This window comes from Gadus morhua, chromosome 4, assembly GCF_902167405.1.
Source record: "Gadus morhua chromosome 4, gadMor3.0, whole genome shotgun sequence".
NCBI classification, from domain to species: domain Eukaryota; kingdom Metazoa; phylum Chordata; class Actinopteri; order Gadiformes; family Gadidae; genus Gadus; species Gadus morhua.
In genome coordinates this window covers 8844229-8871714 of record NC_044051.1, presented here as the reverse complement: position 1 = coordinate 8871714, position 27486 = coordinate 8844229, and the positions used below count along the sequence as shown (strand labels likewise).

The 27486-nt window shown below is 45.3% G+C and overlaps 1 protein-coding gene across 1 annotated transcript; it reads left to right on the top strand.

Annotated features, from left to right (window-relative positions):
• The first annotated feature begins 2936 nt into the window (after positions 1-2936).
• On the top strand, positions 2937-27370 carry LOC115541906 (myosin heavy chain, fast skeletal muscle). Its single transcript, XM_030353832.1, has 40 exons — positions 2937-3150; positions 4577-4720; positions 5193-5349; positions 5509-5536; positions 5631-5742; positions 5903-5995; positions 6505-6568; positions 6742-6840; positions 8145-8248; positions 8724-8862; positions 9385-9503; positions 9904-10053; positions 10397-10567; positions 11144-11450; positions 11751-11818; positions 12130-12217; positions 12308-12425; positions 12655-12778; positions 13139-13275; positions 13690-13945; positions 14695-14937; positions 15365-15541; positions 15869-16014; positions 16162-16252; positions 16661-17050; positions 17568-17694; positions 18359-18477; positions 18893-19089; positions 20110-20212; positions 20532-20612; positions 20887-21052; positions 21414-21538; positions 22506-22814; positions 23811-24014; positions 24647-24772; positions 25271-25441; positions 25958-26062; positions 26319-26414; positions 26907-27038; positions 27279-27370. Exons 1-40 carry the CDS (start codon positions 2944-2946, stop codon positions 27294-27296), a joined length of 5811 nt encoding a protein of 1936 aa, XP_030209692.1. The 5' UTR covers positions 2937-2943; the 3' UTR covers positions 27297-27370.
• The last annotated feature ends 116 nt before the right edge of the window (positions 27371-27486 follow it).

Sequence of the window (27486 nt, the reverse complement as noted above, 5' to 3'; positions counted from 1 at the left end):
TTTCTGGATTCAACCGTGATGTCTCTATTAAAAAGATAAACGCTTATGATTACAAGAGTGAACTGATAGGATCATACATTCAAATTGGAAGAGTAGAAATTTTAAGTCTAGGCATAAAATTGTTAAGATTCAGGGATTCATACAATTTTAGGGATATTTAGCAAAATCAATTTAAGTTCATTAGTTTACTCTTTCCTGAGCGAGATATTGGTTGTGTTTGAGGAACCAAAAATATAGCCTTCTATCGTTCTCTGATTCAGAAGGGCTTTGTTGCAGTATTATTTTCATTTTCATCCCACAACACCAGTTAAAGCAGGGAGGTTGGCATCAACCTAGCGTTAACACTCTGGCGTTGACCTTTTCTGCACATCAATGACAAATAAAAACAGCTGTGGTGAGGTGTAAAATCTTCATCCCTTCTTTCCATGATCAGGAGGGAAGGACTGAATCGTTTTAAGTCTGGGAAGCTAAGCTATCCGGACTTAGTTTTGTCCTTTCTGAATGTCAATAGACTTCTATCTAATAGCGTGTGTGTGTCAATTTGATAAATGATGGTGGTTAATCTGCCTAAATATTATTTGATCTGCTTTAATGAATCTAGAACTCTTTATTCATATGTTTATTTGTTTATATTAAGAGAGCATAAGGTGTGTGAGCTGCTGATATGGCATTAAACCTGTGTCTCTTTCCATTGTGCCTGAAGAGAAGCAATAGATGCCGAAGTGATGATCCCTCAGTTCGGAGATATTCAATTGATAATAAAATATATGGTAGCCTGTTTAAAAATTACTATTTAGTCCAAGATAGGTAGCACGAGAAATAAGCCTACATGACACTATAATGACCAAGGTCAATATTGCTTCTGTTAATAATAGGCTACATTAGTACGCTAATAGTGCATTTATATTATCATGGGGCTTTCAATCCTCGCATAGTGTATAGATTACACAGTGTGCCTTTTTGTCATATTCTTATATCGCTCGTGCCATTGAGACATTGCTATATTTGACCAAGCCCTTGCATTTGATGCAGCTGACCAGTATGAGATCTTGACACATTTTCTCTGAACGAACCCTCCAGACATTGACAGTGTCCGTGTGATGTTATTCCAGCAGAACAAACACCTCAGAAATCGAAGAACAGAGTAGACATAACAGATATTAATAGTTATTTATTTGTTAGGACTATTGACTTGCAAGTGTGGCAAATAGCGAATCAACAGAAACGTGTTGCAGTGAACATATTACCGGAGAACCAATTAAATATCTTGGACCGGGACATATCTCAAGACAAGGTCACAGATGAAGACACACTTCTTTGCACAGAGACTAACACACGTGTGCATGACACCCACGGTCACGGATCAGTCCACTTAACACAGCAGCTGCATCCTATATCACCTATGACGCGGATTAGCATTCTCCAAATGCTCCAAGGCTATATGTAATGGAGGTCAATCAATGACATTAACATTAACCGGTTACTTTTCTTTGCGTTACTCTTCTCTTTTTAATGACCAGAGGATCAGCGGGGAAAAATCATAATCATTAGGCCTATATCTAGTAGGTTTACACACTGCAATTCATACAAAACGATGCAACGTTTATTATGTAAAGTATTGTATAAGTATCATGTCACTGCTGCCAGTGGTCAGTTATGTAGCTCACAGTACATTGTGTAATAAGCACAGGAGTGAGAATACAGGCTATTATCAGATTTCCTATTGTTTTTGCTGCCACACTTTTATCATTGGTCAAATAGGAACTTTGAAAAACTCCCCCATCTATTGAATCAGAGCTGCTGCAGTCAATATAAGATGGTTTTGGGTATTTTCTGGTTTATTATTAAATGTAGGCTCTAGGTTACTTCGATTATGATTTGGCCAATCCTAGGGTTAAAAATGAAAGCAAGATGTTAAGAAATTTAATTTCCCAGTGGGTAAGTGAGTGCGTGTGTGTAAGAGAGTGTTTGTGCGTACTCGTGTGTGTGTGTGTGTGTGTGTGTGTGTGTGTGTGTGTGTGTGTGTGTGTGTGTGTGTGTGTGTGTGTGTGTGTGTGTGTGTGTGTGTGTGTGTGTGTGTGTGTGTGTGTGTTTATATGGGATCAGAGCATGGGGATGTCTTGACCTCTGCTTGGTGTCACACTCTGATGGAGGGGTATAAGAAGAGGCTGGTGCATCAAAACACATCACAAGTTTTCAAGACCCCCATTATCTCTGGTAAGACCCTGCTTTGCATTGTTAATTTTTTACATATATTTCATGTAATTGTTACTTGGACACTTTACCATGAACCATGAACTGCAATTCCAACTAAAAACACTAAAAATACAATTAAAACATTTGACAGAGACAGAAGACGAATAAACAGTTGTCTAGGAAGTGAGTACAGGTGAGCATTTATTTGACTTTTTCTTCATTTTTCTATTTCCTCTATTAAAAGTTCATATTAGTTATTTCACCAAAGATGGATCTCCTTCACATGGTGACACTGCAGTGTCTCAGTGCCTTTCAAAGTTAATAATTTGTCTTGAAGTGACAACCCATCCTCAATGCTACTTAATTCAATTCAATCATGTCATCACCACACGCTTTGGGACCATCTGTTATACCAGGTTGCAGTGCATTGAATTATACTAATCAAATATAAAGTGCTGAATTCTAATGCAATAATATAATTGATCATAATGTAATGTATTAAAATGTAAAATAGTCTAGCAATGATATGCAGTAACCTAATGAGATCGATACAAATTTCAACTTTATAATCAACTTAACTAATATGAATCAATCCAATTAAATTAAACGTCATGTCGTTTAGGGGCTTCTAATCCAAATCCAACTTCATACAGTACAACTTAACCAAATAAAACCAAATCTGAAAAAAACATGAAACCACCCCATCCCTCTCCCCCCTTCCCGCCCAAGCAGCTGCGAGACCCGACCATGAGCACGGACGCTGAGATGGCGGCCTACGGCAAGGCGGCGGTGTTCCTGCGCAAGCCGGAGAAGGAGCGCATCGAGGCCCAGACGCGGCCCTTCGACGCCAAGGCGGCGTGCTACGTGGTGGACGAGAAGGAGCTGTACCTGAAGGCCACCATCGTCAAGAGGGACAAGGACCAGGTCACCGTCAAGCTGCTCCTCAGCGAGGAGGTGGGGCACAGCGGCTGGTTCCTAGTGTTTATGGTGCTTTGGGCTGGGGCGCTGCTCCACAGAGGTGGGGCACAGCGGCTGGATCCTAGTGTTTATGGTGCTTTGGGCTGGGGCACTGCTCCACAGAGGTGGGGCACAGCGGCTGGATCCTAGTGTTTATGGTGCTTTGGGCTGGGGCGCTGCTCCACAGAGGTGGGGCACAGCGGCTGGATCCTAGTGTTTATGGTGCTTTGGGCTGGGGCACTGCTCCACAGAGGTGGGGCACAGCGGCTGGTTCCTAGTGTTTATGGTGCTTTGGGCTGGGGCACTGCTCCACAGAGGTGGGGCACAGCGGCTGGTTCCTAGTGTTTATGGTGCTTTGGGCTGGGGCACTGCTCCACAGAGGTGGGGCACAGCGGCTGGATCCTAGTGTTTATGGTGCTTTGGGCTGGGGCACTGCTCCACAGAGGTGGGGCACAGCGGCTGGATCCTAGTGTTTATGGTGCTTTGGGCTGGGGCGCTGCTCCACAGCGAGTATTTGGGCTTCAGCAGTCGGATCGTAGTGCTAATGGTTGTTTGGGGTTGTATAGTTTAGGTGGTATATAACACTTTATATTATAAGCTGCGACACCGTGAGGAGGTGAGGTTCAGCGGCTAGATCGTATCGTTCACGGTCGTTTGGACCCTAGTGTTTATGGTCATTTGGAATGTATAGTTCAGGGGTTGTCAAAGTTTTGACAGCGGAGGGCCAATTTAGGAACCCACAACTTGACTGTGGGCTGCCAAAGGAAATACAAATTAGGCGGGAAACGCCGTCAGCATCCCAGTGGTGAAAAAAAACATTGCACCGTGGACCTCTGGAAGTGAGGTCAAGTCAGATCTAAATCACGAAACTGAGGTTCATCCTTTCAAAGAAATGTACATTCGGATTAAAACTAACAAATGTAAGGGGATTTAATTGAAAGAGAGAGTCGACTTTTCTCTTTATATTTATTTATTTTTGTATGAATTAATTTTGATATAATAAAAAATTAATTGTACCTACATTGCGGGCCGCCAGGAATTTTTCTCTTCTTCTTTTTTTTCCGCGGGCCGCCATTGGCCCGCGGGCCGCACTTTGAGAACCAATGGTTTAGATGGTAAGCAAGACTTTATTTTAAAAGCGACTCAGCAGTGAAGAGGTAGGAGAGATAGTTGCATTGTAGTGTTTTTGACTTTGACTTTGACTTTGTAGTAAAGTTTGGTAAGTATACTAGTAATTATTTCATAAGCTGCGCTAGTATAGTTGTATAGTATAGTTACTATATAAGCTGCTCAACAGCAGCGACAATGCATTTTCATTACCATATCTAAAAAGTGAACTAATATCCCTATGTACAGTATATCTAGTAATCAGCCTTGATACACATCTATGTCCACACACACTCATTGTCCTCTTGTGCTCCAGACCAGGACTGTGAAGGAGGACGACGTGTCCAGCATGAACCCTCCGAAGTATGACAAGATCGAGGACATGGCCATGATGACCTACCTCAACGAGGCGTCCGTGCTGTACAACCTCAAGGAGCGCTATGCCGCCTGGATGATCTACGTGAGACAACGCACACACGCACGCGCACGCACACACACGCATACATGCAAGTACACATACACACGTACACACGCACGTGCACATACGCGCACACACGAACACATGCACACACACACACACGCACACACACACCTGACAAACACAAATGAATGATTCATGCCACTATGCACATCAAAGGACACAATTGACTCAATATTCTGTGTTTGGAGCTGAGATACACTTTCATTGAAAAACAATTCCATATATATTCTGTTGGGAACCATGGCATGAAGAATGTTTATAAAATGCCACAATTGTTTTAAAGAATAAGCAAAATATTATTTAGCAAATGCTAGTTTACAATAACAACAGTGGTTCATTTTTATTTGTTTGGCCTCTTCGGGAATCGAACCCCGAACCCTGGTGCTTTGATTTGAGCCAGAATCGATCAATAATATCACAGCATTACCGTTGGTCTCCGCGTGCTCCCCAGACCTACTCAGGGTTGTTCTGCGCTACGGTGAACCCGTACAAGTGGCTTCCTGTGTACGACCAGGAAGTGGTCAACGCCTACCGGGGGAAGAAGCGCATGGAGGCTCCTCCCCACATCTTCTCCGTCTCTGATAACGCCTATCAGAACATGCTGACCGGTACGGGCTCCAGGATTGGCTGAATGGGAATCCGATTGCTGTTTTCGGATTCCATGTTTTTGTGTAATCGGATTATGTAAAGGATTCTGGTTTCAGGTTCTAGAGTTGGATTCTGATGTTAAATAAAAATTGTGCTTTCTTTTCATGTTCTTCTTGTAGACAGGGAGAACCAGTCTGTCCTGATTACGTAAGTACCTCAAAGCGATGACGATATCAAACCCCCAGCCTGTGTGTGTGTGTTGGGTATCCGAGGCCTGAGTCTTGTTTGTGCCGCTACCTAGTGGAGAATCCGGTGCAGGGAAGACGGTGAACACCAAGCGTGTCATCCAGTACTTTGCAACAATTGCAGTGGCTGGAGGAGAGAAGAAGAAAGAGACTGCCGGGAAAATCCAGGTGGGATTTTGATTCGGCCCATCACGTGAGACTTGATTCATAACGTGTGAAACAACCTCCAAGTTCTCAGTGTAAGGGCCTAGCAGGCAAGCAAACACCAGGTGTTCCTCTTTATGATAACACATACACTACTATATAACTGTGATCTGCTCGGATCCAGGGGTCTCTTGAGGACCAGATCATTGCTGCCAATCCCCTACTGGAGGCCTACGGCAACGCCAAGACCGTGAGGAACGACAACTCCTCTCGCTTCGTAAGTACCTAGCTGCCTGTGTGTCTATGTCTCACAAATCTGACTTTAGATGACTGTCCGAAGTCTGATGGCAGAAAAGTTCATTCTGGGGGAACAGGGAGTTTCATTTATTTTGCTTCAATTTTGTTTTGGGCCAATCATTTTGCCTGAGGCAGGGATCTGTAAGCACGTAATTGAATTTGGCCAGCAGCAGTTACTAAAAAAAATCAAATCGACACTGTTTGACTGGCCCCAGGAGGAATGCACTTATTGAATTCGCTTCTGAAAACTTAATCCAGTCTGGCAAAATACATTTCTGAGGTAGAAAATCTCTGTAACTAAGCAGGGCCCAAGGCATGATTCCACCCCTTACAGTTTTTGGTTTCGGGTTGTGCAGTCCCCCCCTGTAGTTCTCCAATAACATAGTAGGACTGCTTGATCCCACTTTATTCTAAATCAGACTTTTCTTTGCTCAAGTGTAACTAAACTACTAGCCCAACAATCCTAAGTTCCTGTGTTTTCTGTTGCAGGGTAAATTCATCAGGATTCACTTTGGAACCAGTGGCAAGCTGGCCAGCGCTGATATTGAGACCTGTGAGTCAGTCACACATATAAAAAAACGTATGCCCATCAATATAGCTTATCTCTCAGGATGGATTCACACAAACTGAGGATGTTTCTGTGATATCCCATCCAGTTCCTATGGTATTGCACACAGAAGCACGACTGAATCAGAAGGGTTTGTGGTTCGTATTTTTCCCCCACAGATCTACTGGAGAAGTCCCGCGTGACCTTTCAACTCCCAGACGAGAGGGGTTACCACATCTTCTATCAGATGATGACCAACCACATGCCTGAGCTGATTGGTACACTTCTATATGTGCTATACGTTCTGCTACCGCCATCATTAGGGGTCCAAGCCAACAGGTTGGATCCCTATTGTTTTTGTAAGGATTATTATTATTCCGACATGCTAATCCTAAAAGTGTGCCCACAGCCCAAACCGTAAATGGTGCCGACACGCCAATTGCATGACTAGATCCAGGGCCCTGAGTTCTAAGCAGACGACCAAATCCAGACACGCCGGCCACTAGGTGGCGCTATACCAAGGAAAGATGCGTTTGGGGCTATAACTCCCACACCGAACCTCCCACAGTCAAAAACTTGTACCCACATATTCACTGGAGTCTGCTGCATCTTTTGGCATAGGCCACGCCCATTTGCGTCTAGGAATATTTTTCGCTAAATCGCGAAAACCGCAAAACTGTATTTTCGCTACTCCTCCCACATTTCTTGACCAATCGACACCAAACTTTGCACACGACATCTTCAGACGCACACGCAAAGAATGCATGAGACACTTTTTTGATGCGACCTTTGACGACGAAACGGTAGCGTTTTGAATATTGGTTTATTAGCTAAATTAGACGTGGAACATCAAAAATCCAAAGAAATCCAAAATTAGACATCGGATCGAGTCCAAATTTGAAACACATGTTGGTGTTAACCTTAATGTCGTTCGATAAAAAATTCGGAAAAATTCGCCATTAGGGGGCGCAATAAACGAGGAAATTGTATATCTTCTACAACATTTTGGCGCAAAAACGCTACACTGACTTCTCGCTACTCCTACCACGGTCAAATCCTTTGTATCCACAGGTTCAGGGTAGCGTTTTGAACACATGCTTCGCTTTGTGCCGGCGAAATGCACATTTCTTGTCGCGTTGTGCCGGCGAAATGCACACTTCTTGGACCCCTGCATAACTGCTTGCAGTTCTAGTTATAATTATATTTCATTACAGATATATAGTGCTTCTCAAGTAAACAAAATCGCCTTCATATAATGAGTGGTTGTGAGGGAAATCACACCTCATCATTCTTTATCATTAGTCAGTTATTACTTATGCCACTGGTGTAACACCAGTGTAACCAGTAGTGGCAGGAATATCCATTGGTTAGGGTGCTGGAAACTAAAAGGTTCAATCCCCTAGTCCCAGCAAGAAGCCCAAACTCCTTCCTGCTCCTTTATGACAACATGTATCCCAATTGAAGTCCACTGGATAAAATAGTGACTGAAAATCTCCACTGTTCAGCTACTCTGTGAGGAAGAGGTAAACGTGGACCACGCCCAACACTGTCCACACTGTGCCCCCTTCTCTCCCCTTAACAGAGATGACCCTGATCACCACCAACCCCTACGACTTCCCCATGATCAGCCAGGGCCAGATCACCGTGGCCAGCATCGACGACAAGGAGGAGCTGGTGGCCACGGACGTGAGTCGTGAGTTAATTTTAGGACAGAAGAGATCATTTGAAAAGAGTTGAAAAGAGGCTAATTTAACTGGATAGCGCTTGATGGCTCTTTTCATTTACCTTTGCGCGACGATGGAAGTCTAGAGTGCTAAAAATCACCTAAATAACCAAAAATGTTTTAGTCATTCGAGTGAGTGTAAAATATAATCTATATCAAACTTTTATGTACAGCCACAAACCATTGATCTCAACTTAAGAAAGTCCATGAGGTATGATTAACCATAATTTTTTTTTTTAAACTATCAACTTGCCAGGGACTACAGATGAAAATTTGCACTTTTACATGTTGAAGTCTGATGCTCATGTTTATTAATGTGTGCTGGCCCTTTTAAATACAGACATCGAACTTCCATAATATCTCAGATGAAGCGTTTTTAACAACGCATTACACGTTTGAAAACCATGCACCATTATCTCTCTGTACCCGCCCCTCCAGACGGCCATCGACATCTTGGGCTTCACCTCGGAGGAGAAGCTGAGCATCTACAAGCTGACCGGCTCGGTCATGCACCACGGGAACATGAAGTTCAAGCAGAAGCAGCGCGAGGAGCAGGCGGAGCCCGACAGCACGGACGGTCAGACCCAGAACACAACCCCTGATCCATCTCAATGGGCAAGGACGGTCTAGTGGTCAGGGTTATTTCGACTCCCATACCGAAAGGTTCTGCGTTCGAACCCATCCACCCCGTGACTGCTGAATCAGCTGGTTCCCCCCTCCCTACCCCTTCATGTCATCACAACACCCTATTTGGAACCATCTGGTATTATACCATGATGTTGTGCGTTGAATTATACTACATTTTGCTCATATAAATAAATAAATGGAATATAATCAAAAACGAAAGTGATGAATTTTAATGCAATGTATTCTAATCCTATGTACTGTAATATAATTTCTTATAATCTAATGTAATATAATCTATTGAAATATTCAGTCTGAATTCCCCATAGGAGCGACTGCTAAATGATTCAACATAAGGGACGTCTTCCTTTTAAAGCAAAAACCCATCCGTTACATCCCAATGCTTTGATGACAATCTGCAACATATTAGGAAGTGACATTTCGGATCCAACGGTGAACCTTTTCCTCTTTCCAGTGGCCGATAAGATCGGGTACCTGCTGGGGCTGAACTCGGCCGACATGCTGAAGGCCATGTGCTACCCGCGCGTGAAGGTCGGCAACGAGTACGTCACCAAGGGGCAGACGGTACCCCAGGTGAGAGGGAGGAGGGGGAGGCTGGGGAGGAGGGGGGGAGGAGGACATTCTGGTGGTTATGGTGATGATGCTGAAGAGGATGAGGATGTTTATGGTGATGAAGATGAGGATGCTTATGGTGATTATGAGGAAGAGGCTGTGGACGTTTATGCTGATGATGGTGATGATGATGATGATGATGATGATGATAATGATTATGTTTATCGCGAAGATGACATTTTTAATGTCATCTTATAATGTCATTAATAATAAGACGATGTGTATGGTGATGATGATAACGATGATGATGATGATGATGATTGTGATTATGATGAAGACGATGATGACGTTCATGGTGATGATGAAGAAAATAATGTTTGTGGTCATGATGATGATGTTGACGATTATGGTGGTTGCCTAGGTGACCAACTCGGCGAGCGCCCTGGCCAAGTCCATCTACGAGCGCATGTTCTTGTGGATGGTGGTCCACATCAACCAGATGCTGAACACCAAGCAGCCACGCAACTTCTTCATCGGCGTGCTGGACATCGCCGGCTTCGAGATCTTCGACGTGAGATCCCCCCCCCCCGAGAAACAAAACCAGGTCGACGTCTTCACATGTGAAACGTGGTGACCTAGTTGTGTGTGTCATCCTCCTCCAGGAGAATTGAGACCAGGGACGAGACACAACTAGGTCAACTTTCACATTTCTGGATTCAAAATGACGGGAGAGTTTTTGACCTAGTTTTGTCTAACTTCTGATTCCTCGACAGTTGAGTGACAGTTAAATGGAGAACGATGTGTCATAGTTTGGTCTAGTTTTGTCTAACTTCGGATTCATGGACAGTTGAGAGGCAGGTGAATTGAGAATGGCCTAGTTTGGTTTTAGTTTTTCTACTTTTGTGTTTTTCCAGTACAACAGCATGGAGCAGCTGTGCATCAACTTCACCAATGAGAAACTGCAACAGTTCTTCAACCACACCATGTTTGTGCTGGAGCAAGAAGAGTACAAGAAGGAGGGCATCATCTGGGAGTTCATTGACTTCGGCATGGACTTGGCTGCCTGCATTGAGCTAATCGAGAAGGTACGAGTTGTGGTCGTCATGCACGTATTCGACACACCTTGGCTTGTAGGATATCACTAAAGGTCTGGTGAAAGAATTGCAGTCAGCAACCTCAACCCATTTATAAGAGGTGGAACAGTGACATCATTGGTTTGGGATATTTGTTATGCATTGGTCCAAATCAGAAAGATTCTGTCAATCAATAGTCCGACTTGCGTTTGAGCAGTACTCTTTAATTTATAAAGCCTAGCATGGCGGTTTCTCTTTAAATGATGGTGAATGATTCAAAACTGTTAATCTTGCTCATTCAAACTGTAACACCTGCTCCTGGTTTATTAATATTTAAAAAAGTTTTGTATTACTAGTGTCTTTAACTGTAAAAGAAACTACTGCAATGGTTGCCTTGTCAAAACAATTGCTTTCTCCAGAATGACCCTGTGTCACATCGTGCGTACGATAAATAAAAACACTCTGACTTGGAACACTTTGAATGCAGAGGTTTGCATCGATTCCTATCGGTGAAAGGCATGTGGGACCACACAGCGTCAGACACACAATCCCCATTTCTAACGGTTACATCTCCGCCCCCCCGCTCAGCCCATGGGCCTCTTCTCCATCCTGGAGGAGGAGTGCATGTTCCCCAAGGCCTCGGACACCACCTTCAAGAACAAGCTGTACGACCAGCACATGGGGAAGAACAGCGCCTTCCAGAAGCCCAAGGCGGCCAAGGGCAAGGCGGAGGCCCACTTCTCCCTGGTGCACTACGCCGGCACCGTGGACTACAACATCTGCGGCTGGCTGGACAAGAACAAGGACCCCCTGAACGACTCGGTGGTCCAGATATACCAGAAGTCCTCCTGCAAACTGCTGGGGCTGCTGTACGCCGCCGCCCCTGTGACTGAAGGTAGCGCTGGTGGCTTTGAGTTTCAGACACCACAACATGTGTGTATCTGAGGGGATGTATTGATAAGGGCCTCCAAGAGTAACGCGTTGGAATGGAAACCAGTGATCACCAGTTGTTATCAGTCGGTTGCCAATCCAAATTCACCAATAAGACAACCCCTTCCTATTGGTTGTTCAGAGATTACTTTTTGTTTGAAATATCGGTTGTTCCTTAACTGTTCCCTCCTCAAAATGTTGATTTATAATTCCCCTTTGCTACAGCTATACGTTCAATGGCTGTTCTGTTGTTGTTGATGTGTAGCAGACGCCAGCAAGAAAGGGGCGAAGAAGAAGGGCGGTTCCATGCAGACGGTGTCGTCACAGTTCCGGGTGAGTTCCAAACTCTTTCTGTTTCAAACCTGTTTAGTTTCTGGTTGAAGCATTTGAAGCAGTTTCACTCAGCCTGCCTGAAGCCATTGGTGCTAAATGACAATAAAATGATCCAATCTATTCTAATTGGATCTATTCTAATGTAATCAAATTGTATATAATCAAATTAAAAGTGTATCTAATATGTCATCTTAATTACTTAATTAATGATTCATTAACACAATTCTCGTGTAACAGCAGCAAAAACAACAGTTCTAACCCAAAAAGGACCCCCCCACTCACTCTCATTAACCTTCTCCAATGGGATCCAGGATAATCTCGGCAAGCTGATGACCAACCTGAGGAGCACCCACCCCCACTTCGTCCGCTGCCTGATCCCCAACGAGTCCAAGACTCCAGGTCAGACACCCCAGCCACCGCACCCTGCCGATCCCATCCCAGCGGGTGCGGTCCGACCCTGACTAACGCCTGGGTTGGCGGTGTTCACAGGGCTGATGGAGAACCACCTGGTGATCCACCAGCTGAGGTGTAACGGCGTGCTGGAGGGCATCCGCATCTGCAGGAAGGGCTTCCCCAGCAGGATCCCCTACGCAGACTTCAAGCAGAGGTACGGCTCCTGGATGCTTTAGTCCGTCAACGGACCGGGCAGCGGCTTATTCACAGAGATGGGTCAAATCGCAGAGATATGACGTCTAAGGAAGAGATCTTAAAAAAGGGTTGCTAAACTGTAAAGAGTTAAAGGTATCGCCTGGTTTATTTAAAGCTTTGCTATCTAATGATATAACTGATACATTGACATACGTCATATGAAGTCATGGCATCCCTTTTGATTGTAGGTACAAAGTGTTGAATGCAAGCGTGATCCCGGAGGGACAGTTCATCGACAACAAGAAGGCCTCAGAGAAGCTGCTGGGCTCCATCGACGTGGACCACCAGGAGTACAAGTTCGGGCACACCAAGGTGAGTCACGAAAGGAACGCTTTGACCACACATACATTTTATTATTGCAACATTGCCCAGAACAAACCAAATATGTGATGGCTTTCGTACCCTACTACAAATCATCATTTATAATCATTGTATCATGTGCATTATCCTATTTTTTCTTATTTAAATGATATCTTGTATTAATAATTTTGTATTCAAGTTTGGTCACTTGCATTTATTTTTTTATTTTTTACATTCCCCAATGCTCCCCCAATGATGAACCAGAGATCAATGTATGGAACACGTATCAACATCCACTCACTGGATCAAATGTCCCTGTGACGATCCTCTGTGCATGTTGGCTGGTTGATGGCGTGTGTCTGGGCTCTGCAGGTGTTCTTCAAGGCAGGCCTGCTGGGAGCGCTAGAGGAGATGAGGGACGACAAGCTGGCCTCCCTGGTGTCCATGATCCAGGCTCTCTGTCGCTCCTTCGTCGTCCGGAAGGAGTTCCACAAGAGATTCGAGAGGAGGTCAGGGTCTCCTCCAAAAACAAGATGGAGGATATTTTATGATTCATAATTCGTTACTATTTACCATTTGTTAATTTGGGAGACACTTTGATCCCTTTTTGTGTGTAAGATAAGACCCCAGACAGTAGGAGTGGTAGTCTTTCCCACAGCATACTATACTATGCTGTTGATATTTGCTTGTACTATCTGACTTTATCAAGTTTCACAGAGTACCTTGAAAAGCGCCATATAAACATAGTTATTAACAAATTAATTCAATTATAACTCAATGATCAAATGACAATATTTTCGGACTTTGTCAAGTGTCCTTGAGTACAGGGAAAAGCGCCACATAAACATATTTATTAAAACAAATGATTAAACTGTAATTCAATGATCAAATGATAATCATGACGCTCGACCCCCACTGCTCAGAGATGCCATCCTCACCATCCAGTACAACATCCGCTCCTTCATGAACGTGAAGCACTGGCCCTGGATGAAGGTCTACTACAAGATCAAGCCGCTGCTGAAGAGCGCCGAGACGGAGAAGGAGCTGGTCAACATGAAGGAGGACTTTGAGAAGTGCAAGGCCAACCTGGCCAAGGCCGAGTCCCGCAAGAAGGAGCTGGAGGAGAAGCTGGTCGGCGTGCTGCAGGAGAAGAACGAACTGCAGCTCCAGATTTCATCGGTGAGTTTAGTCTGAGTTCACGCAATCAGAACGATCATTGCGTGCGTTTGACTGATTAGAACCCACTATGTCTCTCACCAGGGAATCTCACTGTTGTCTAGGTTTGAACGAGGCGTGATTAACCAGCTTTTACGTTTTTTAATCCTCCCCATATCTTAAAGAAACTTCTAAAATATCTCATGTCTGCTTCAAAACATTATACTTTTAAATCAGGGCTCAAATGTTTGCAGCTTCTCATTAAAAAAGGTTTGAATAAAAACATAACAAAATATATCCCCACCGGTATATTTATCATTTCATCTCTTACTTCTATTTACATTTTATTGATTGTCTTGTCCTCGTATGTAAATGTTTCTCCTTTAACCTTTTAAAAAACGCTGATTGCCGCCTACGTAAGATTACACAAGACGAAACGAGATGTACTTTTTCAAATCCTTGAAAGGAAATCCGAGGTTCATAGACGTTTTTCCTGAAGCGCTCCCGACAGCCCTTTGTGTTTGAAGGGCGCTCCAGTCAACATGTCTGGCATCGGCCCTTGATTGTAACGGTGTTACATTTACATTAAGTCAACCATGCAAGGCGACAGCCAGCTCGTCAGGAGCAGTAAGGGTTCGGTGTCTCGCTCAGGGATACCTCGACACTCAACAAGCAGGAGCCGGGGGATCGAACCAGCAACCTTCGGATTACCAGCCAACCCACTCTACCCTCCTGAGCTAAGCCTACCCATGTTGTGGCTCCCACCCCCCCAGGAATCAGAGAGTCTGATGGATGCTGAGGAGCGCTGCGAGGGGCTGATCAAGAACAAGATCCAGCTGGAGGCCCGGCTGAAGGAGACCACCGAGAGACTGGAGGACGAGGAGGAGGTGAACGCAGAGCTGACCGCCAAGAAGAGGAGGCTGGAGGACGAGGGCTCGGAGCTGAAGAGGGACATCGACGACCTGGAGCTCACCCTGGCCAAGCTGGAGAAGGAGAAGCACGCCACGGAGAACAAGGTGCAGGGTGGGAGGGAGGGGGGGTTGTGTTGGGCGATGGGAGGACTGGGGCACAAGTCTCGATGAATGCTGCTGCTCATTGGTTTAGGGTCCCCGACGAAAGGCTTTTAATATGTAATGCCGCATCTCTAACCAACATAAAGGGTGAATTTTTCATATTTTGAGTAATAACTTTTGGAAAATAATTTAGAAAAATAAAGAATTATAAAATATTCCTTTTTCTATAGAATATATTAAAGAAAAATTTGCTGGGGGGGGGGGGAGTTGTAGATAATAAAAAAATTATTACAAAAATGTAATTATTCTTAATTATTCTACAAAACTAAATGCATACACATAGATACATAAAAAACAAATAAAATACACAAATAAATAAATACACTGCTAAAACTGTACAGTTATTCATTGTATTTTTACCCGCTGGCAGGTTAAAAACCTGAGCGAGGAGATGGCGAACCAGGAGGAGAGCCTGGGGAAGCTGAGCAAGGAGAAGAAGGCCCTGCAGGAGGCCCACCAACAGACCCTGGACGACCTTCAGGTGGAGGAGGACAAGGTCAACGTCCTGACCAAGGCCAAGACCAAGCTGGAGCAGCAGGTCGACGACGTGAGTCCTGCCACACTTTCCTTTCTTTAGATTTTCTCATTTTGATACGTCCCATAATATATAAGTGTGCTCACATTTGCAGTTCATGAGATACAGATAATATCAATGAAGTGTCTGACTGAAGTGACAGATTAGATATGTTTTTATAGATTAGACGTTAGGGATCAAGTCCCAGATGGAAGGTTGTTGGTTCAATCCCTACTACCCCCCCTTGGAAGCTTCCACCAGCCAGACTTCCTGCGTAGGAAAGACTTGTTAACCTATAGTGACTGTCAGTCATGTTGAACCAAGATGGCTCCTAACAGTGCTGCCTGGTTGGTTTGGCAGCTGGAGGGCTCTCTGGAGCAGGAGAAGAAGGCCCGCATGGACCTGGAGAGAGCCAAGAGGAAGCTAGAGGGAGACCTGAAGCTGGCCCAGGAGTCCATCATGGACCTGGAGAACGACAAGCAGCAGTCTGAGGAGAAGCTCAAAAAGTAGGAAATGTTTTATAAAAAAGTTACATTTGCCAATTTAGCAGATTTTCCCATCTGGGCTAAATACAGTACATCCGATTTGATGGATTTTGCAACTGTGGTTTCTACCTGGTATCCTTGTGAAAACTCAACCTGTGTCTTTACCAGGAAAGACTTTGAGACCAACCAGCTGATGAGCAAGATAGAGGAGGAACAGTGTCTGGGAGCACAGCTGCAGAAGAAGATCAAAGAACTGCAGGTTGAACACAGCCTTCATTTCACTGTCTTCCTTCATTTTTTCTTTGCCTTACCCGGCCATCCAATACTGAAGATCCTTTCCAAACACATTTGGATTAGCTCGAAAATAATTTCAAGGACTGCATAACCAAGTTTCCAAACAACTTAGCAGAGTGCAGAGCATAGAATTGTTAAATAGGGGTGGAGTGCATAATAGTGAGTCAACCACAAGGGCACTCCAACCTTTCACAGAGGTGGTCCATTTCAAAGTGCGTTCTACATTCAACACTTGCCCTGAAAAACAAAACATCAAAATGTCCTCCAATTCTGATCCGTTCCTTGGGGTTCCTTGTTTCCGGGTGGTGTTCCCCTCATCCCACCGCTCCACCTCCCCCCAACTCTCCCCCAACCCCACCCCTGCTCCCACTAGGCCCGCCTGGAGGAGCTGGAGGAGGAGATGGAGGCGGAGCGGGCCGCCCGGGCCAAGGTGGAGAAGCAGCGCTGCGACCTGTCCCGGGAGCTGGAGGAGATCAGCGAGCGCCTGGAGGAGGCGGGCGGGGCCACGGCCGCGCAGGCCGAGACGGGGAAGAAGCGCGAGGCGGAGGTGCAGAAGCTGCGGCGGGACCTGGACGCGTCGACGCTGCGTCACGAGGCCACGGCGGCCGCGCTGCGCAGGAAGCAGGCGGACAGCGTGGCGGCGCTGGGCGAGCAGATCGACAACCTGCAGCGCGTCAAGCAGAAGCTGGAGAAGGAGAAGAGCGAGTTCCGCATGGAGGTGGACGACCTGGCGGGCACCATGGAGGCCCTGGCCAAAGCCAAGGTGATGAATGATTTGGGGTTTGATGTTTGCGGTCGTTCGGCGTAGGCTTTAAGGCTCTGTATTGGTTCCACGTCTACGCAACGCAGATGCTTCGACGCAGTCGTGAACCTGCTACAAGGTTCCAATTTTTGGGAGGTGCACGTCAGGCCCTTGCGTCGGACGCAAGGAGGGTCCGCTAGGACGTAATGGGTCCGTAAACCCCCCTGCGTTGCGTCGACGTGGAACCATAATTAAGCCTTTACTCGGAAGAGACCTGTTGGGATTTTTGATATGAGTTATTTTGAGCGACTTGCTCAAGGATGGTCAACAGGTAGACTGTGAACATTGGGAATCGAACACCCAAGAACTTTTGGCTGGGAGTGGAACATCTAACAGTGGACTATCCTCCCCGATCCTGTTCAAATGAATTCATTAATGTAGAATTGTAGCCATCCTTACCCGCCTGGCATGAATGAAGATCTCGATGTATGTCATCTCCGTGCTGATGTTTGTTTTGCGCTCTCACACGTTCCTCCAGAGCCACCTGGAGAAGCAGTGTCGCTCTCTGGAGGACCAGCTGTGTGAGCTGAAGGCCAAGAGCGACGAGAGCTTCCGGCAGAACCACGACCTGGGAGCTCAACGGGCCCGGCTGCTGACGGAGAATGGTGACAACAACGGGCCATTTTATTACACTTTGTCCAATGCTCGATTCTGATTGGGCCATTAATCAGTTATTTCTTTATAGAAGAACTCTGCTTAGAATAACAGACCTTTTTTGCTGATGCTTTTTTCAACCGAAGAATCTAACAGGACAACAAAGATTTATTATGCGATAATACACCGGCCTGCTATACATTATGCCTTACATATATATAGGCTGATAAAACCGACGTTCTCTCAACCTCCAAGCACCAGGGATTCATTATTTGGGGGGGGGGGGGGGGGTACTCTAATTACAAACAGAAATATATAGATGAATAACCGTTTTTTTGACATGGTAATGAGATATTTAATGAGGTAATGAAAAAGTATCTCTTATTTTTGTGCAAAATATATTTGGTCAGCTCTGGTGCCAAAATTACCTTACCATGGGGATAGGATCACAGCTTTAAAACGTTCCAAACTGTGTCCCTACCTTGGGGTCGGCTGATATACACATGGGGGAGCAGGCTTACCTATAAGCTACAGATATTCAACAAATCGTTTCGCATTTCAAACACCTCTCTAGGATAAAGGGACCTAAAGATTCAGAGCTAAAATTGTGCTCACGGAGCAAAAAAGGTTGAGAAGCAGCACTGACCTCCCATGATGTCCTGTACCACCCTATAGGGGAGCTCAGCCGTCAGCTGGAGGAGAAGGAGTCCCTCCTGTCCCAGATGACCAGGGGTAAGCAAGCCTCCATCCAGCAGATAGAAGAGCTGAAGAGACACACCGAGGAAGAGATCAAGGTCAGACGTCACCTCACTCGGAGTACACTCCTATCTGGTCTAATACCTTCAACGTTTTTATCCCCAATACAGAAGGTTGCTAGTTTGATCCCCGGCTCCTCCTAGCTGAGTATTGAGGTTTCCCTGAGCAAGATACCTAACCCTTACTCGTCCCGACAAGCTGGCTGTCGGGAGTAGTTTGTCTATTTTGACATAGCCTCCGATGTGTGTGTGTGCCGTGTACCCATTGTTTGTTCGTATGTGTTAATTGTTTAATTAATGCAATAACTAGACAAAGTAGAAGACGAAAGAAGAAGTATCATCCTTATCTTCTTCTTCTTAACCCTTAGCCACTCCACCACCCTCTTAGAAACATCCTAGAACACAACATTCACTCAATCATCCATTGACCCCATCTCACTCCCCGGCGCTCCAGGCAAAGAACGCCCTGGCGCACAGCGTCCAGTCGGCCCGCCACGACTGTGACCTCCTGCGGGAGCAGTTTGAGGAGGAGCAGGAGGCCAGGGCGGAGCTCCAGCGGGCCATGTCGAAGGCCAACTGTGAGGTGGCCGGCTGGAGGAGCAAGTACGAGACGGACGCCATCCAGCGCACCGAGGAGCTGGAGGAGGCCAAGTGAGTGGCTGCTGTCGCAAGGTGGTGGAGGACACTGTGTTGGTGGGCACTGCGGTGCTGTACACTGCAGCCTGGGGCGAACGGAAGAAGGTTCCAGGGGGTACTTTTGCTTCGTCATACCCGCAAAAGATTATGATAAAATAATAAAATATTGACAAATATGAAACTAGCCCAGTTTAACTTCTAGTTTCCCCTAGTAGGAAGAAGCTAGCCCAGTTTAACTTCTAGTTATCCCTTGTAGGAAGAAACTAGCCCAGTTTAACTTCTAGTTTCCCCTTGTAGGAAGACGCTAGCCCAGTTTAACAGCTAGTTTGCCCTTGTAGGAAGACGCTAGCCCAGTTTAACAGCTAGTTTCCCCTTGTAAGAAGAAGATGGCCCAGTTTGACTTCTATTTTCCCCTTGTAGGAAGAAGCTGGCCCAGTTTGACTTCTATTTTCTCCTTGTAGGAAGAAGCTGGCCCAGTTTGACTTCTATTTTCCCCTTGTAGGAAGAAGCTGGCCCAGTTTGACTTCTATTTTCCCCTTGTAGGAAGAAGCTAGCCCAGTTTAACTTCTAGTTTCCCCTTGTAGGAAGAAGCTAGCCCAGTTTAACTTCTAGTTTCCCCTTGTAGGAAGACGCTAGCCCAGTTTAACAGCTAGTTTCCCCTTGTAGGAAGAAGCTAGCCCAGTTTAACTTCTAGTTTCCCCTTGTAGGAAGAAGCTAGCCCAGTTTAACTTCTAGTTTCCCCTTGTAAGAAGACGCTAGCCCAGTTTAACAGCTAGTTTCCCCTTGTAGGAAGAAGCTAGCCCAGTTTAACTTCTAGTTTCCCCTTGTAGGAAGAAGCTGGCCCAGTTTAACTTCTAGTTTCCCCTTGTAGGAAGAAGCTAGCCCAGTTTAACTTCTAGTTTCCCCTTGTAGGAAGAAGCTAGCCCAGTTAAACTTCTAGTTTCCCCGTGTAGGAAGAAGCTAGCCCAGTTTAACTTCTAGTTTCCCCTTGTAGGAAGAAGCTAGCCAAGTTTAACTTCTAGTTTCCCCTTGTAGGAAGAAGCTAGCCCAGCGCCTGCAGGAGGCTGAGGAGCAGATCGAGGCGGTGAACGCTAAGTGTGCCTCCCTGGAGAAGACCAAGCAGAGACTGCATGGGGAGGTCAGAGGTCCCCCTTCCTGTCCATAGAACCCTTCCTTCATGTCAAATAGTCATTCCATTCAATAGTAAAATGATGAAATCAAATTAAAGTAACTTAAAAGAAGAGTAGAAGACAACAAGCAGCTCAATACATAGAAAGGGAAGACGCAACACATGTCAGTAGCATATATCAAGTTTAATGCATATTGTTTGGAAATGTATCTGGATGGAGGAAGGGGTTAGAATATGAATGTGCTATCATTCATGATTGGTTAGTAGTACAGTTCCTAACCGAACTACCATGAGTGTAAGTCATTGTGAGTGGATGTTTGTACTGCAGGTGGAGGACCTCATGACTGACCAGGAGAAGTCTAATGCGATGGCGGCCAACCTGGACAAGAAGCAAAGAACCTTTGATAAGGTAAAACTATGTTAAAATATACAAAGAATAAAACTTCTGCTACTGCTATTATAATACAACTAATACTACTATTACTATAACTAATAATAATAATAATTGTTATTAATATTACTTTTTTCAGCTTTATTTCTACCCAACAATTAAAAGCATAGTCTACAAAGTGCTTTAACCTAAACAATGGTGACCAAACCATTATCCCCTATTGCCTTATCCACAAAACATGTCAAGTTCAAACCAAAGCTCCTTTGTGATTCCCGCCGACTCCGCGGCCCAGATCCTGAGTGAGTGGAAGCAGAAGTACGAGGAGAGCCAGGCGGAGCTGGACGGGGCCCAGAAGGAGAGCCGCAGCCTCAGCACGGAGCTCTTCAGGCTGAGGAACTCCTACGAGGAGGCCCTCGAGCACCTGGAGGCCCTGAAGAGGGACAACAAGAACCTGCAGCGTGGGTTCCACCACGCAGTCAGAGTGACTGTTGTTGTTGTCTTTGTGTACCTGAAGTGACTGGTGTTGTTGTTGTTGTTGTTGTCTTTGTGTACCCGAAGTGACTGGTGTTGTTGCTGTTGTGGTCGTTGTTCATGTGTCGGTTGGGCTAAACTTCTGTTTATTTATTCGTCTATTTGATTTATTTTAATCAATAAAGTTATTCATTACAAATGTTTTTGCTTACGTATTTCCTTGTTTAATTGTTTTAGATCTTTCCATATTTTTATTATTTCTGTAATGTTCTGGATGTATTTATTGATTTATCTATGTATCCAATTATTAATGTATTCTATGAATGTGTTCTCCCCCGTACTCTACAGAGGAGATCACTGACCTGACGGAGCAGATGGGGGAGACGGGAAAGAGCCTGCATGAGCTGGAGAAGGCCAAGAAGTCTGCCGAGACGGAGAGGCACGAGATCCAGTCGGCTCTGGAGGAGGCTGAGGTATGTGCTTGAACATATTGGAAAAATGTATTATTTCAGGTTAATATCCACTCTATTCTGAGGATCATCGTATTAATAATTGTAAATAAAAATGACCTGTCCCCTACTACAGTTAACATAAAAGAGATGAATCCATACATAGCAATATTTTATAAAGGGAATTTTATAAAAGTAGGATAAAACTAAACTCTAACTATGTAACTATATTATTACTCATCTATCAACTAATCAGTCCGTTACAAATACCTATAAATGAATGAATGCTCTAATTAATCAGTCATGAGACACTATAAGAGTATTCAAACATACATGTTGTTTCTGTGTGATCTGATGTCGTAACAGCTCCACCCATCCATCTATCCATCCCTCCATCAATCCACCCATCCCTTCATCCCTCCATCAATCAACCCATCCTTCATCAACCCTGGGTAGGTTCACAGATCAGGAGGCCCTCGGACCCAGATCCAGAAGCACTAGACGCTAGTCCTTCTAGCTCTCAGTAGGGCTTTGACTCCGAACTTCGTTATTCGAATATAATTTGAATATCAAAAAATAAATCAAAATTCGAACGAATATTAGGCAGCCCTTAATATTCGAACCTGTTATGGGCAGGCCACGAGGGAGAGACGTCGGAGACCCCGACGCAGTCTATTCATAATATTGTAATGACCACGGAAGAGGCAGTGAGTGAAGTATCGATTAGACAGCGATTTATTAGAAACCTAATAAACCGTTGGAACACTTAAGACCGGTAACCATAGCAACGCAGTAGACAAACCTCGCGAAGCCCAATCCAGGTCTTACTGAAGGTATTTAATGGTCAAAATATTATTAATAAATATTTTAATATATTAGAATATTAATATTAATAAACAAACAAACTTTAGAATATGATTTTTGGGCAAAAGTCAAAGCCCTAGCTCTCAGTAACCTTCCCACCTCCTCCACCCACTCCTCCTCCACCCAGGGCACGCTGGAGCACGAGGAGTCCAAGATCCTGCGGGCGCAGCTGGAGCTCAGCCAGGTGAAGGGGGAGGTGGAGCGCAAGCTGAAGGAGCGGGAGGACGAGGTGGAGCAGGTGAGGCGCTCCGGCCAGAGGGTGACGGAGACCATGCAGAACACCCTGGACGCCGAGGTCCGCGGCCGCAACGACGCGCTCCGCGTCAAGAAGAAGATGGAGGGCGACCTGAACGAGATGGAGGTCCAGCTGAGCCACGCCAACCGCCAGGCGGCCGAGGCCCAGAAGCAGCTCAGGAACGTCCAGGGGCAGCTCAAGGTGAGGACACACCGTCGGGGACGTCTTCTGAATCGTCTAAACGCTGAGGGGCAGGTTATACTTAAAGGGGACATGTTCGACCACCAGGTGTGCGTGTGATTAGCCGCTACAAGCCGTTTTTGAAAATCGACCTCTTCTGACATCACAGGTGGGCGTGTCCACATACATTTATGACGGATAGATCAGCAACGGTGGAGATTGCTACCGTTCACTGGGTTTGCTGGTAGACTGATCTATCCAGCATATTTATATTTGATATTGATAACGGGCAGATGACATATATTCCTCATGAACATTCATGCCAACCGTCGGTAAGTCTCATCATCATCATTATCGGGGGGCATAAGATAGGGTGACGCTCCCTGGGGTCTATGTAGGGGACGTGGGGACTATTTCCTTGTCCTTGTACTTACTAAGGGCTATGCAACACTTATGAAAGGCTATGCAACACAAGGTAACGGGTTACAAATACACACTAAATAAGAGCTAAGCAACACTAACAAAGGGCTATACAACACTAACTACGATCTATGCAACACTAACTGAGGGCTATACAACACTAACTACGATCTATGCAACACTGACTGAGGGCTATACAACACTAACTACGATCTATGCAACACTAACTAAAGGCTATACAACACTAACTACGATCTATGCAACACTAACTAAAGGCTATACAACACTAACTACGATCTATGCAACACTAACTAAAGGCTATACAACACTAACTACGATCTATGCAACACTGACTAAGGGCTATACAACACTAACTACGATCTATGCAACACTGACTGAGGGCTATACAACACTAACTACGATCTATGCAACACTGACTGAGGGCTATACAACACTAACTAAGTGCTATAAAAATACAATTGACTTGGCTGTACAGCAGAACAGAGTACATCACCTCAAACCCAACACAACTCCTACCACACAAACCAAACCCCCGTCCGGTTTGACCCGGTTTGACCCGGTCCAACCCCTCGCCAGGACGCCCAGCTGCACCTGGACGACGCCACGCGTGCGTCCGAGGACACCAAGGAGCAGGCGTCCGTGGCGGACCGCCGCAACGGGCTGATGGGGGCCGAGATGGAGGAGCTGCGCGGGGCCTTGGAGCAGACGGAGAGGGCCCGCAGGGCGGCGGAGCAGGAGCTGCTGGACGCCAGCGAGAGGGCCGGGCTGCTGCACTCCCAGGTGAGCGTCTGTGTATCGATTGGTTCATTTCAGGGACGTTGCAGACTAACCAACAGACAACTGTAAGTGGGCCAGGGTTAGCCTAAGAGGCTAGGTCACATCGGTTGTCCCCTGCCAGATATTCAAAAGGCAACCTCAAATTATAGAAATACAATGAATGTATAAAAAAAGATTAAAGAACAATTTTGATATATGGGGGATATCAAAAACGCGAATAATAGTAATACAAATATAGCATTTAGTGTTAGATTATGTCCTTGTTTTCTTTTTATAGTTATGTTTCCATTTATATTTTACGCCGTAATAAGTATTTTCGATATTGGTTCTTTCATTTTGTAACTGCCTGGCAAAGTAATCTCCTGTGCTATTAAAAAGTACTTTCTTTTTATCTATTTATGTATACATTCATCTATATTTCTACTGATGTATCTATCTATCTATCTATCTGTCCGTCCGTCCTTCTGTCTGTCTGTCTATCCATCTGTCTGTTTTTCCGTCTGTCTATCTGTCTATCTGTCTGTCTGTCTATCTGTCTGTCTGTCTATTTATCCGTCTGTCTCTCTGTCCGTCCGTCTCTCTATCCGTCTGTCCACCTGTCTGTCTGTCTGACGTCCATTACCTGTGCTGTCCAGAACACGAGTCTGGTGAACAGCAAGAAGAAGCTGGAGAGCGACCTGCTGCAGATCCAGAGCGAGGTGGACGACGCCGTCCAGGAGGCCCGCAACGCCGAGGAGAGGGCCAAGAAGGCCATCACTGACGTAGGAGGCCTTAGGAGCTGTAGTAGGAGCAGTGGTCGTAGGATTAGGAGGAGTAGGGGGAGTAGGGAGAATCGTAGAGGAATCGTAATTATGTTCAAATAATAGTTTGTACTAATACTAATAATGATAATACATTGAATAATGCCATGGCATTTTGTTCCACATTTCGGTGCTGATATAAAGTAGCTACCATGATGATACTATGCCTAGTATACCATATTTGATCTTAGTATACCTAGTATACCACTTAATATGCCTAAGTATACTTAGTATGCCTAGAATACCATATTTGTACTTAGTATAGCTAGTACACCATTTAGTATGCCTAGTACACAATATTTGTACTAAATATACCTAGTATACCACTGAGTAGGCCTTAGTATACCTATTATGCCTAGTACACAAAATTTGTACTTGGTATACCTAGTATACCACTGAATGTGCCGTAGTACACTTTAGTGTGCCTAGTATACCAACAGGATGTGTGGTTGTGGACAGGCGGCCGTGATGGCGGAGGAGCTGAAGAAGGAGCAGGACACCAGCAGCCACCTGGAGAGGATGAAGAAGAACCTGGAGGCGACGGTGAAGGACCTGCAGCAGCGGCTGGACGAGGCCGAGAGCCTGGCCCTCAAGGGGGGCAAGAAGCAGCTCCAGAAGCTGGAGTCCAGGGTAAGGACGCCATCTACTGGATGGACTTCCGAGTCGTTCATCCGCAATGAATGAGGTTAGATGTCATCAAAGAGTCGGATATTGGAGTAGCTCCGAGGACTTTAGGCCTCGACTAAGTACTCAATCAAGCATCTTGCGCGAGGGGCCTACAGTGGTCTACTGGCGATCGAGTATACCAAGACAGATCACGGTCGGCCGACGCATCGGTAGGCCGATGGGCCTTCCAAACATCGGTAACGTTTTTTCTGGCCCTGATCTGTTTCTCTACTGCACAATCTCCTGCGCTCCCAAAATGACAATCCGAACTAAGTCTCAGCATGCAGTAGTGATAGGGTCACTGAACGCCATGGACTAGAGAAAGTCGAAGAGTAAAAGAAGGGTCTGACAAATTTGGAGAGAAAAGGAAGCAGGCATCAAAGGCCCAGGCACCCGACCCTCGGACTGTCGTGTAAAACGATTGCCCATCGACCATTGATTTGATAAGTTGGCGTTAACCTTCACCTCTTCTGGCTGCAGGTTCGAGAGCTGGAGGCTGAGCTGGACAACGAGCAGAGGACACGGGGAGAGGCCGTCAAAGGGGTCCGCAAATATGAACGCAGAGTCAAGGAGCTCACCTACCAGGTAGGGCTGAAGAAGACACATCTGTTCTGACTTCTCTTATAATTATTGGCTTCCCAATATGTGAAGAAAGAAATGTTTCCAAACATCTCTATCAATTCCTTCCAACTCTACCAAAAACATTTTGTAATTGTTGTTATACTCACAACAGTTTCCGGTTCGCTCAAGGACGACAGTTTAACTAAACTTTGAAAAAAAACATTTCTATATAAATGTATGAACTGTTAAAAAGTCAAAGTGGTTACCTTGGCGACAACAGAGCGAGGAGGACAAGAAGACCATGGCCCGGCTCCAGGATCTGGTGGACAAGCTGCAGCTAAGGGTGAAGGCCTACAAGAGGCAGGCGGAGGACGCGGTGAGTCACCGACACGGCCCCCCAAATCCTTTCACCCCTCCAGGGCCCTGCTCCTCCATCACTCACACGGAGAGGAGACGACTCGGTTGTCATTAATCACGGACGGGACATTCAGGTGTCATTTAGCTGAAGTGCAGCACAGTAATAAGGTCATAAAACTGTAATAAATATAGGCACGCACAGAAATCCATAAAAAAAAAATAGTGTCAAGAAAATGTTTTGGTATAAATTGGTATTCATTTAATTGGTATCTATTTGTATAAGCTTGAAAGCGTGCATAACAGAATTAAGAAGGGGTTTTCACGCAGGCACAATTTTTGTAATATAAATGTAAACACGGGATGACAATGTGAATAGTACCCCGCGCTAAACTTTATGGCGAGGTCCATAATATTTACCACATCTGTTGACATCACGCGGCATAACAGCCATGATACGTGGTTGCAGGAGTGTCTGAGGAAACTGTGTGTGCTGGTCCCCTCGTCCCTGCAGGAAGAGCAGGCCAACTGCTCCATGGTCAAGCTGCGTAAGGTCCAACACGAGCTGGAGGAAGCCCAGGAGAGGACGGACATCGCAGAGTCCCAGGTCAACAAAATAAGAGCCAAGAGCCGCGAGACTGGAAAGGTGCGGTTCGGCAGATACTTCTTTAATACATCACAGCTCAATAAAAATAATTGGAATAATAAACAATTCCAATATCTTATACTCGTGATGGTGGAATAGTGTCTTAGTGTGATGACATGCAATTCCTCTGGGAGAAGTAAAGTTTGATTTATGTGTCAAAATGATCTATCAAAAGCAATAAATAAATACTAAATAACTAAGTGAACGAATAACTAACTAATTTTTTTTTTTTATCTGCAGCCCACAGATGCTCAGTGAGTCCCACTGCAGTGAAGATTCCCTGTGCTTCATGTAATATGACTGCCACAGTGAGGAAATCCAATACAGGATACAATACCATGATGACTTGTCTGGCCTCTTGCCTAGGCCTCTCTTGGAATAGGGATTTTAAATCTCAATGAGACTTTGAGCTGGTTAAAAAAAGGTTTAATAAAATAAAAAGTAAATA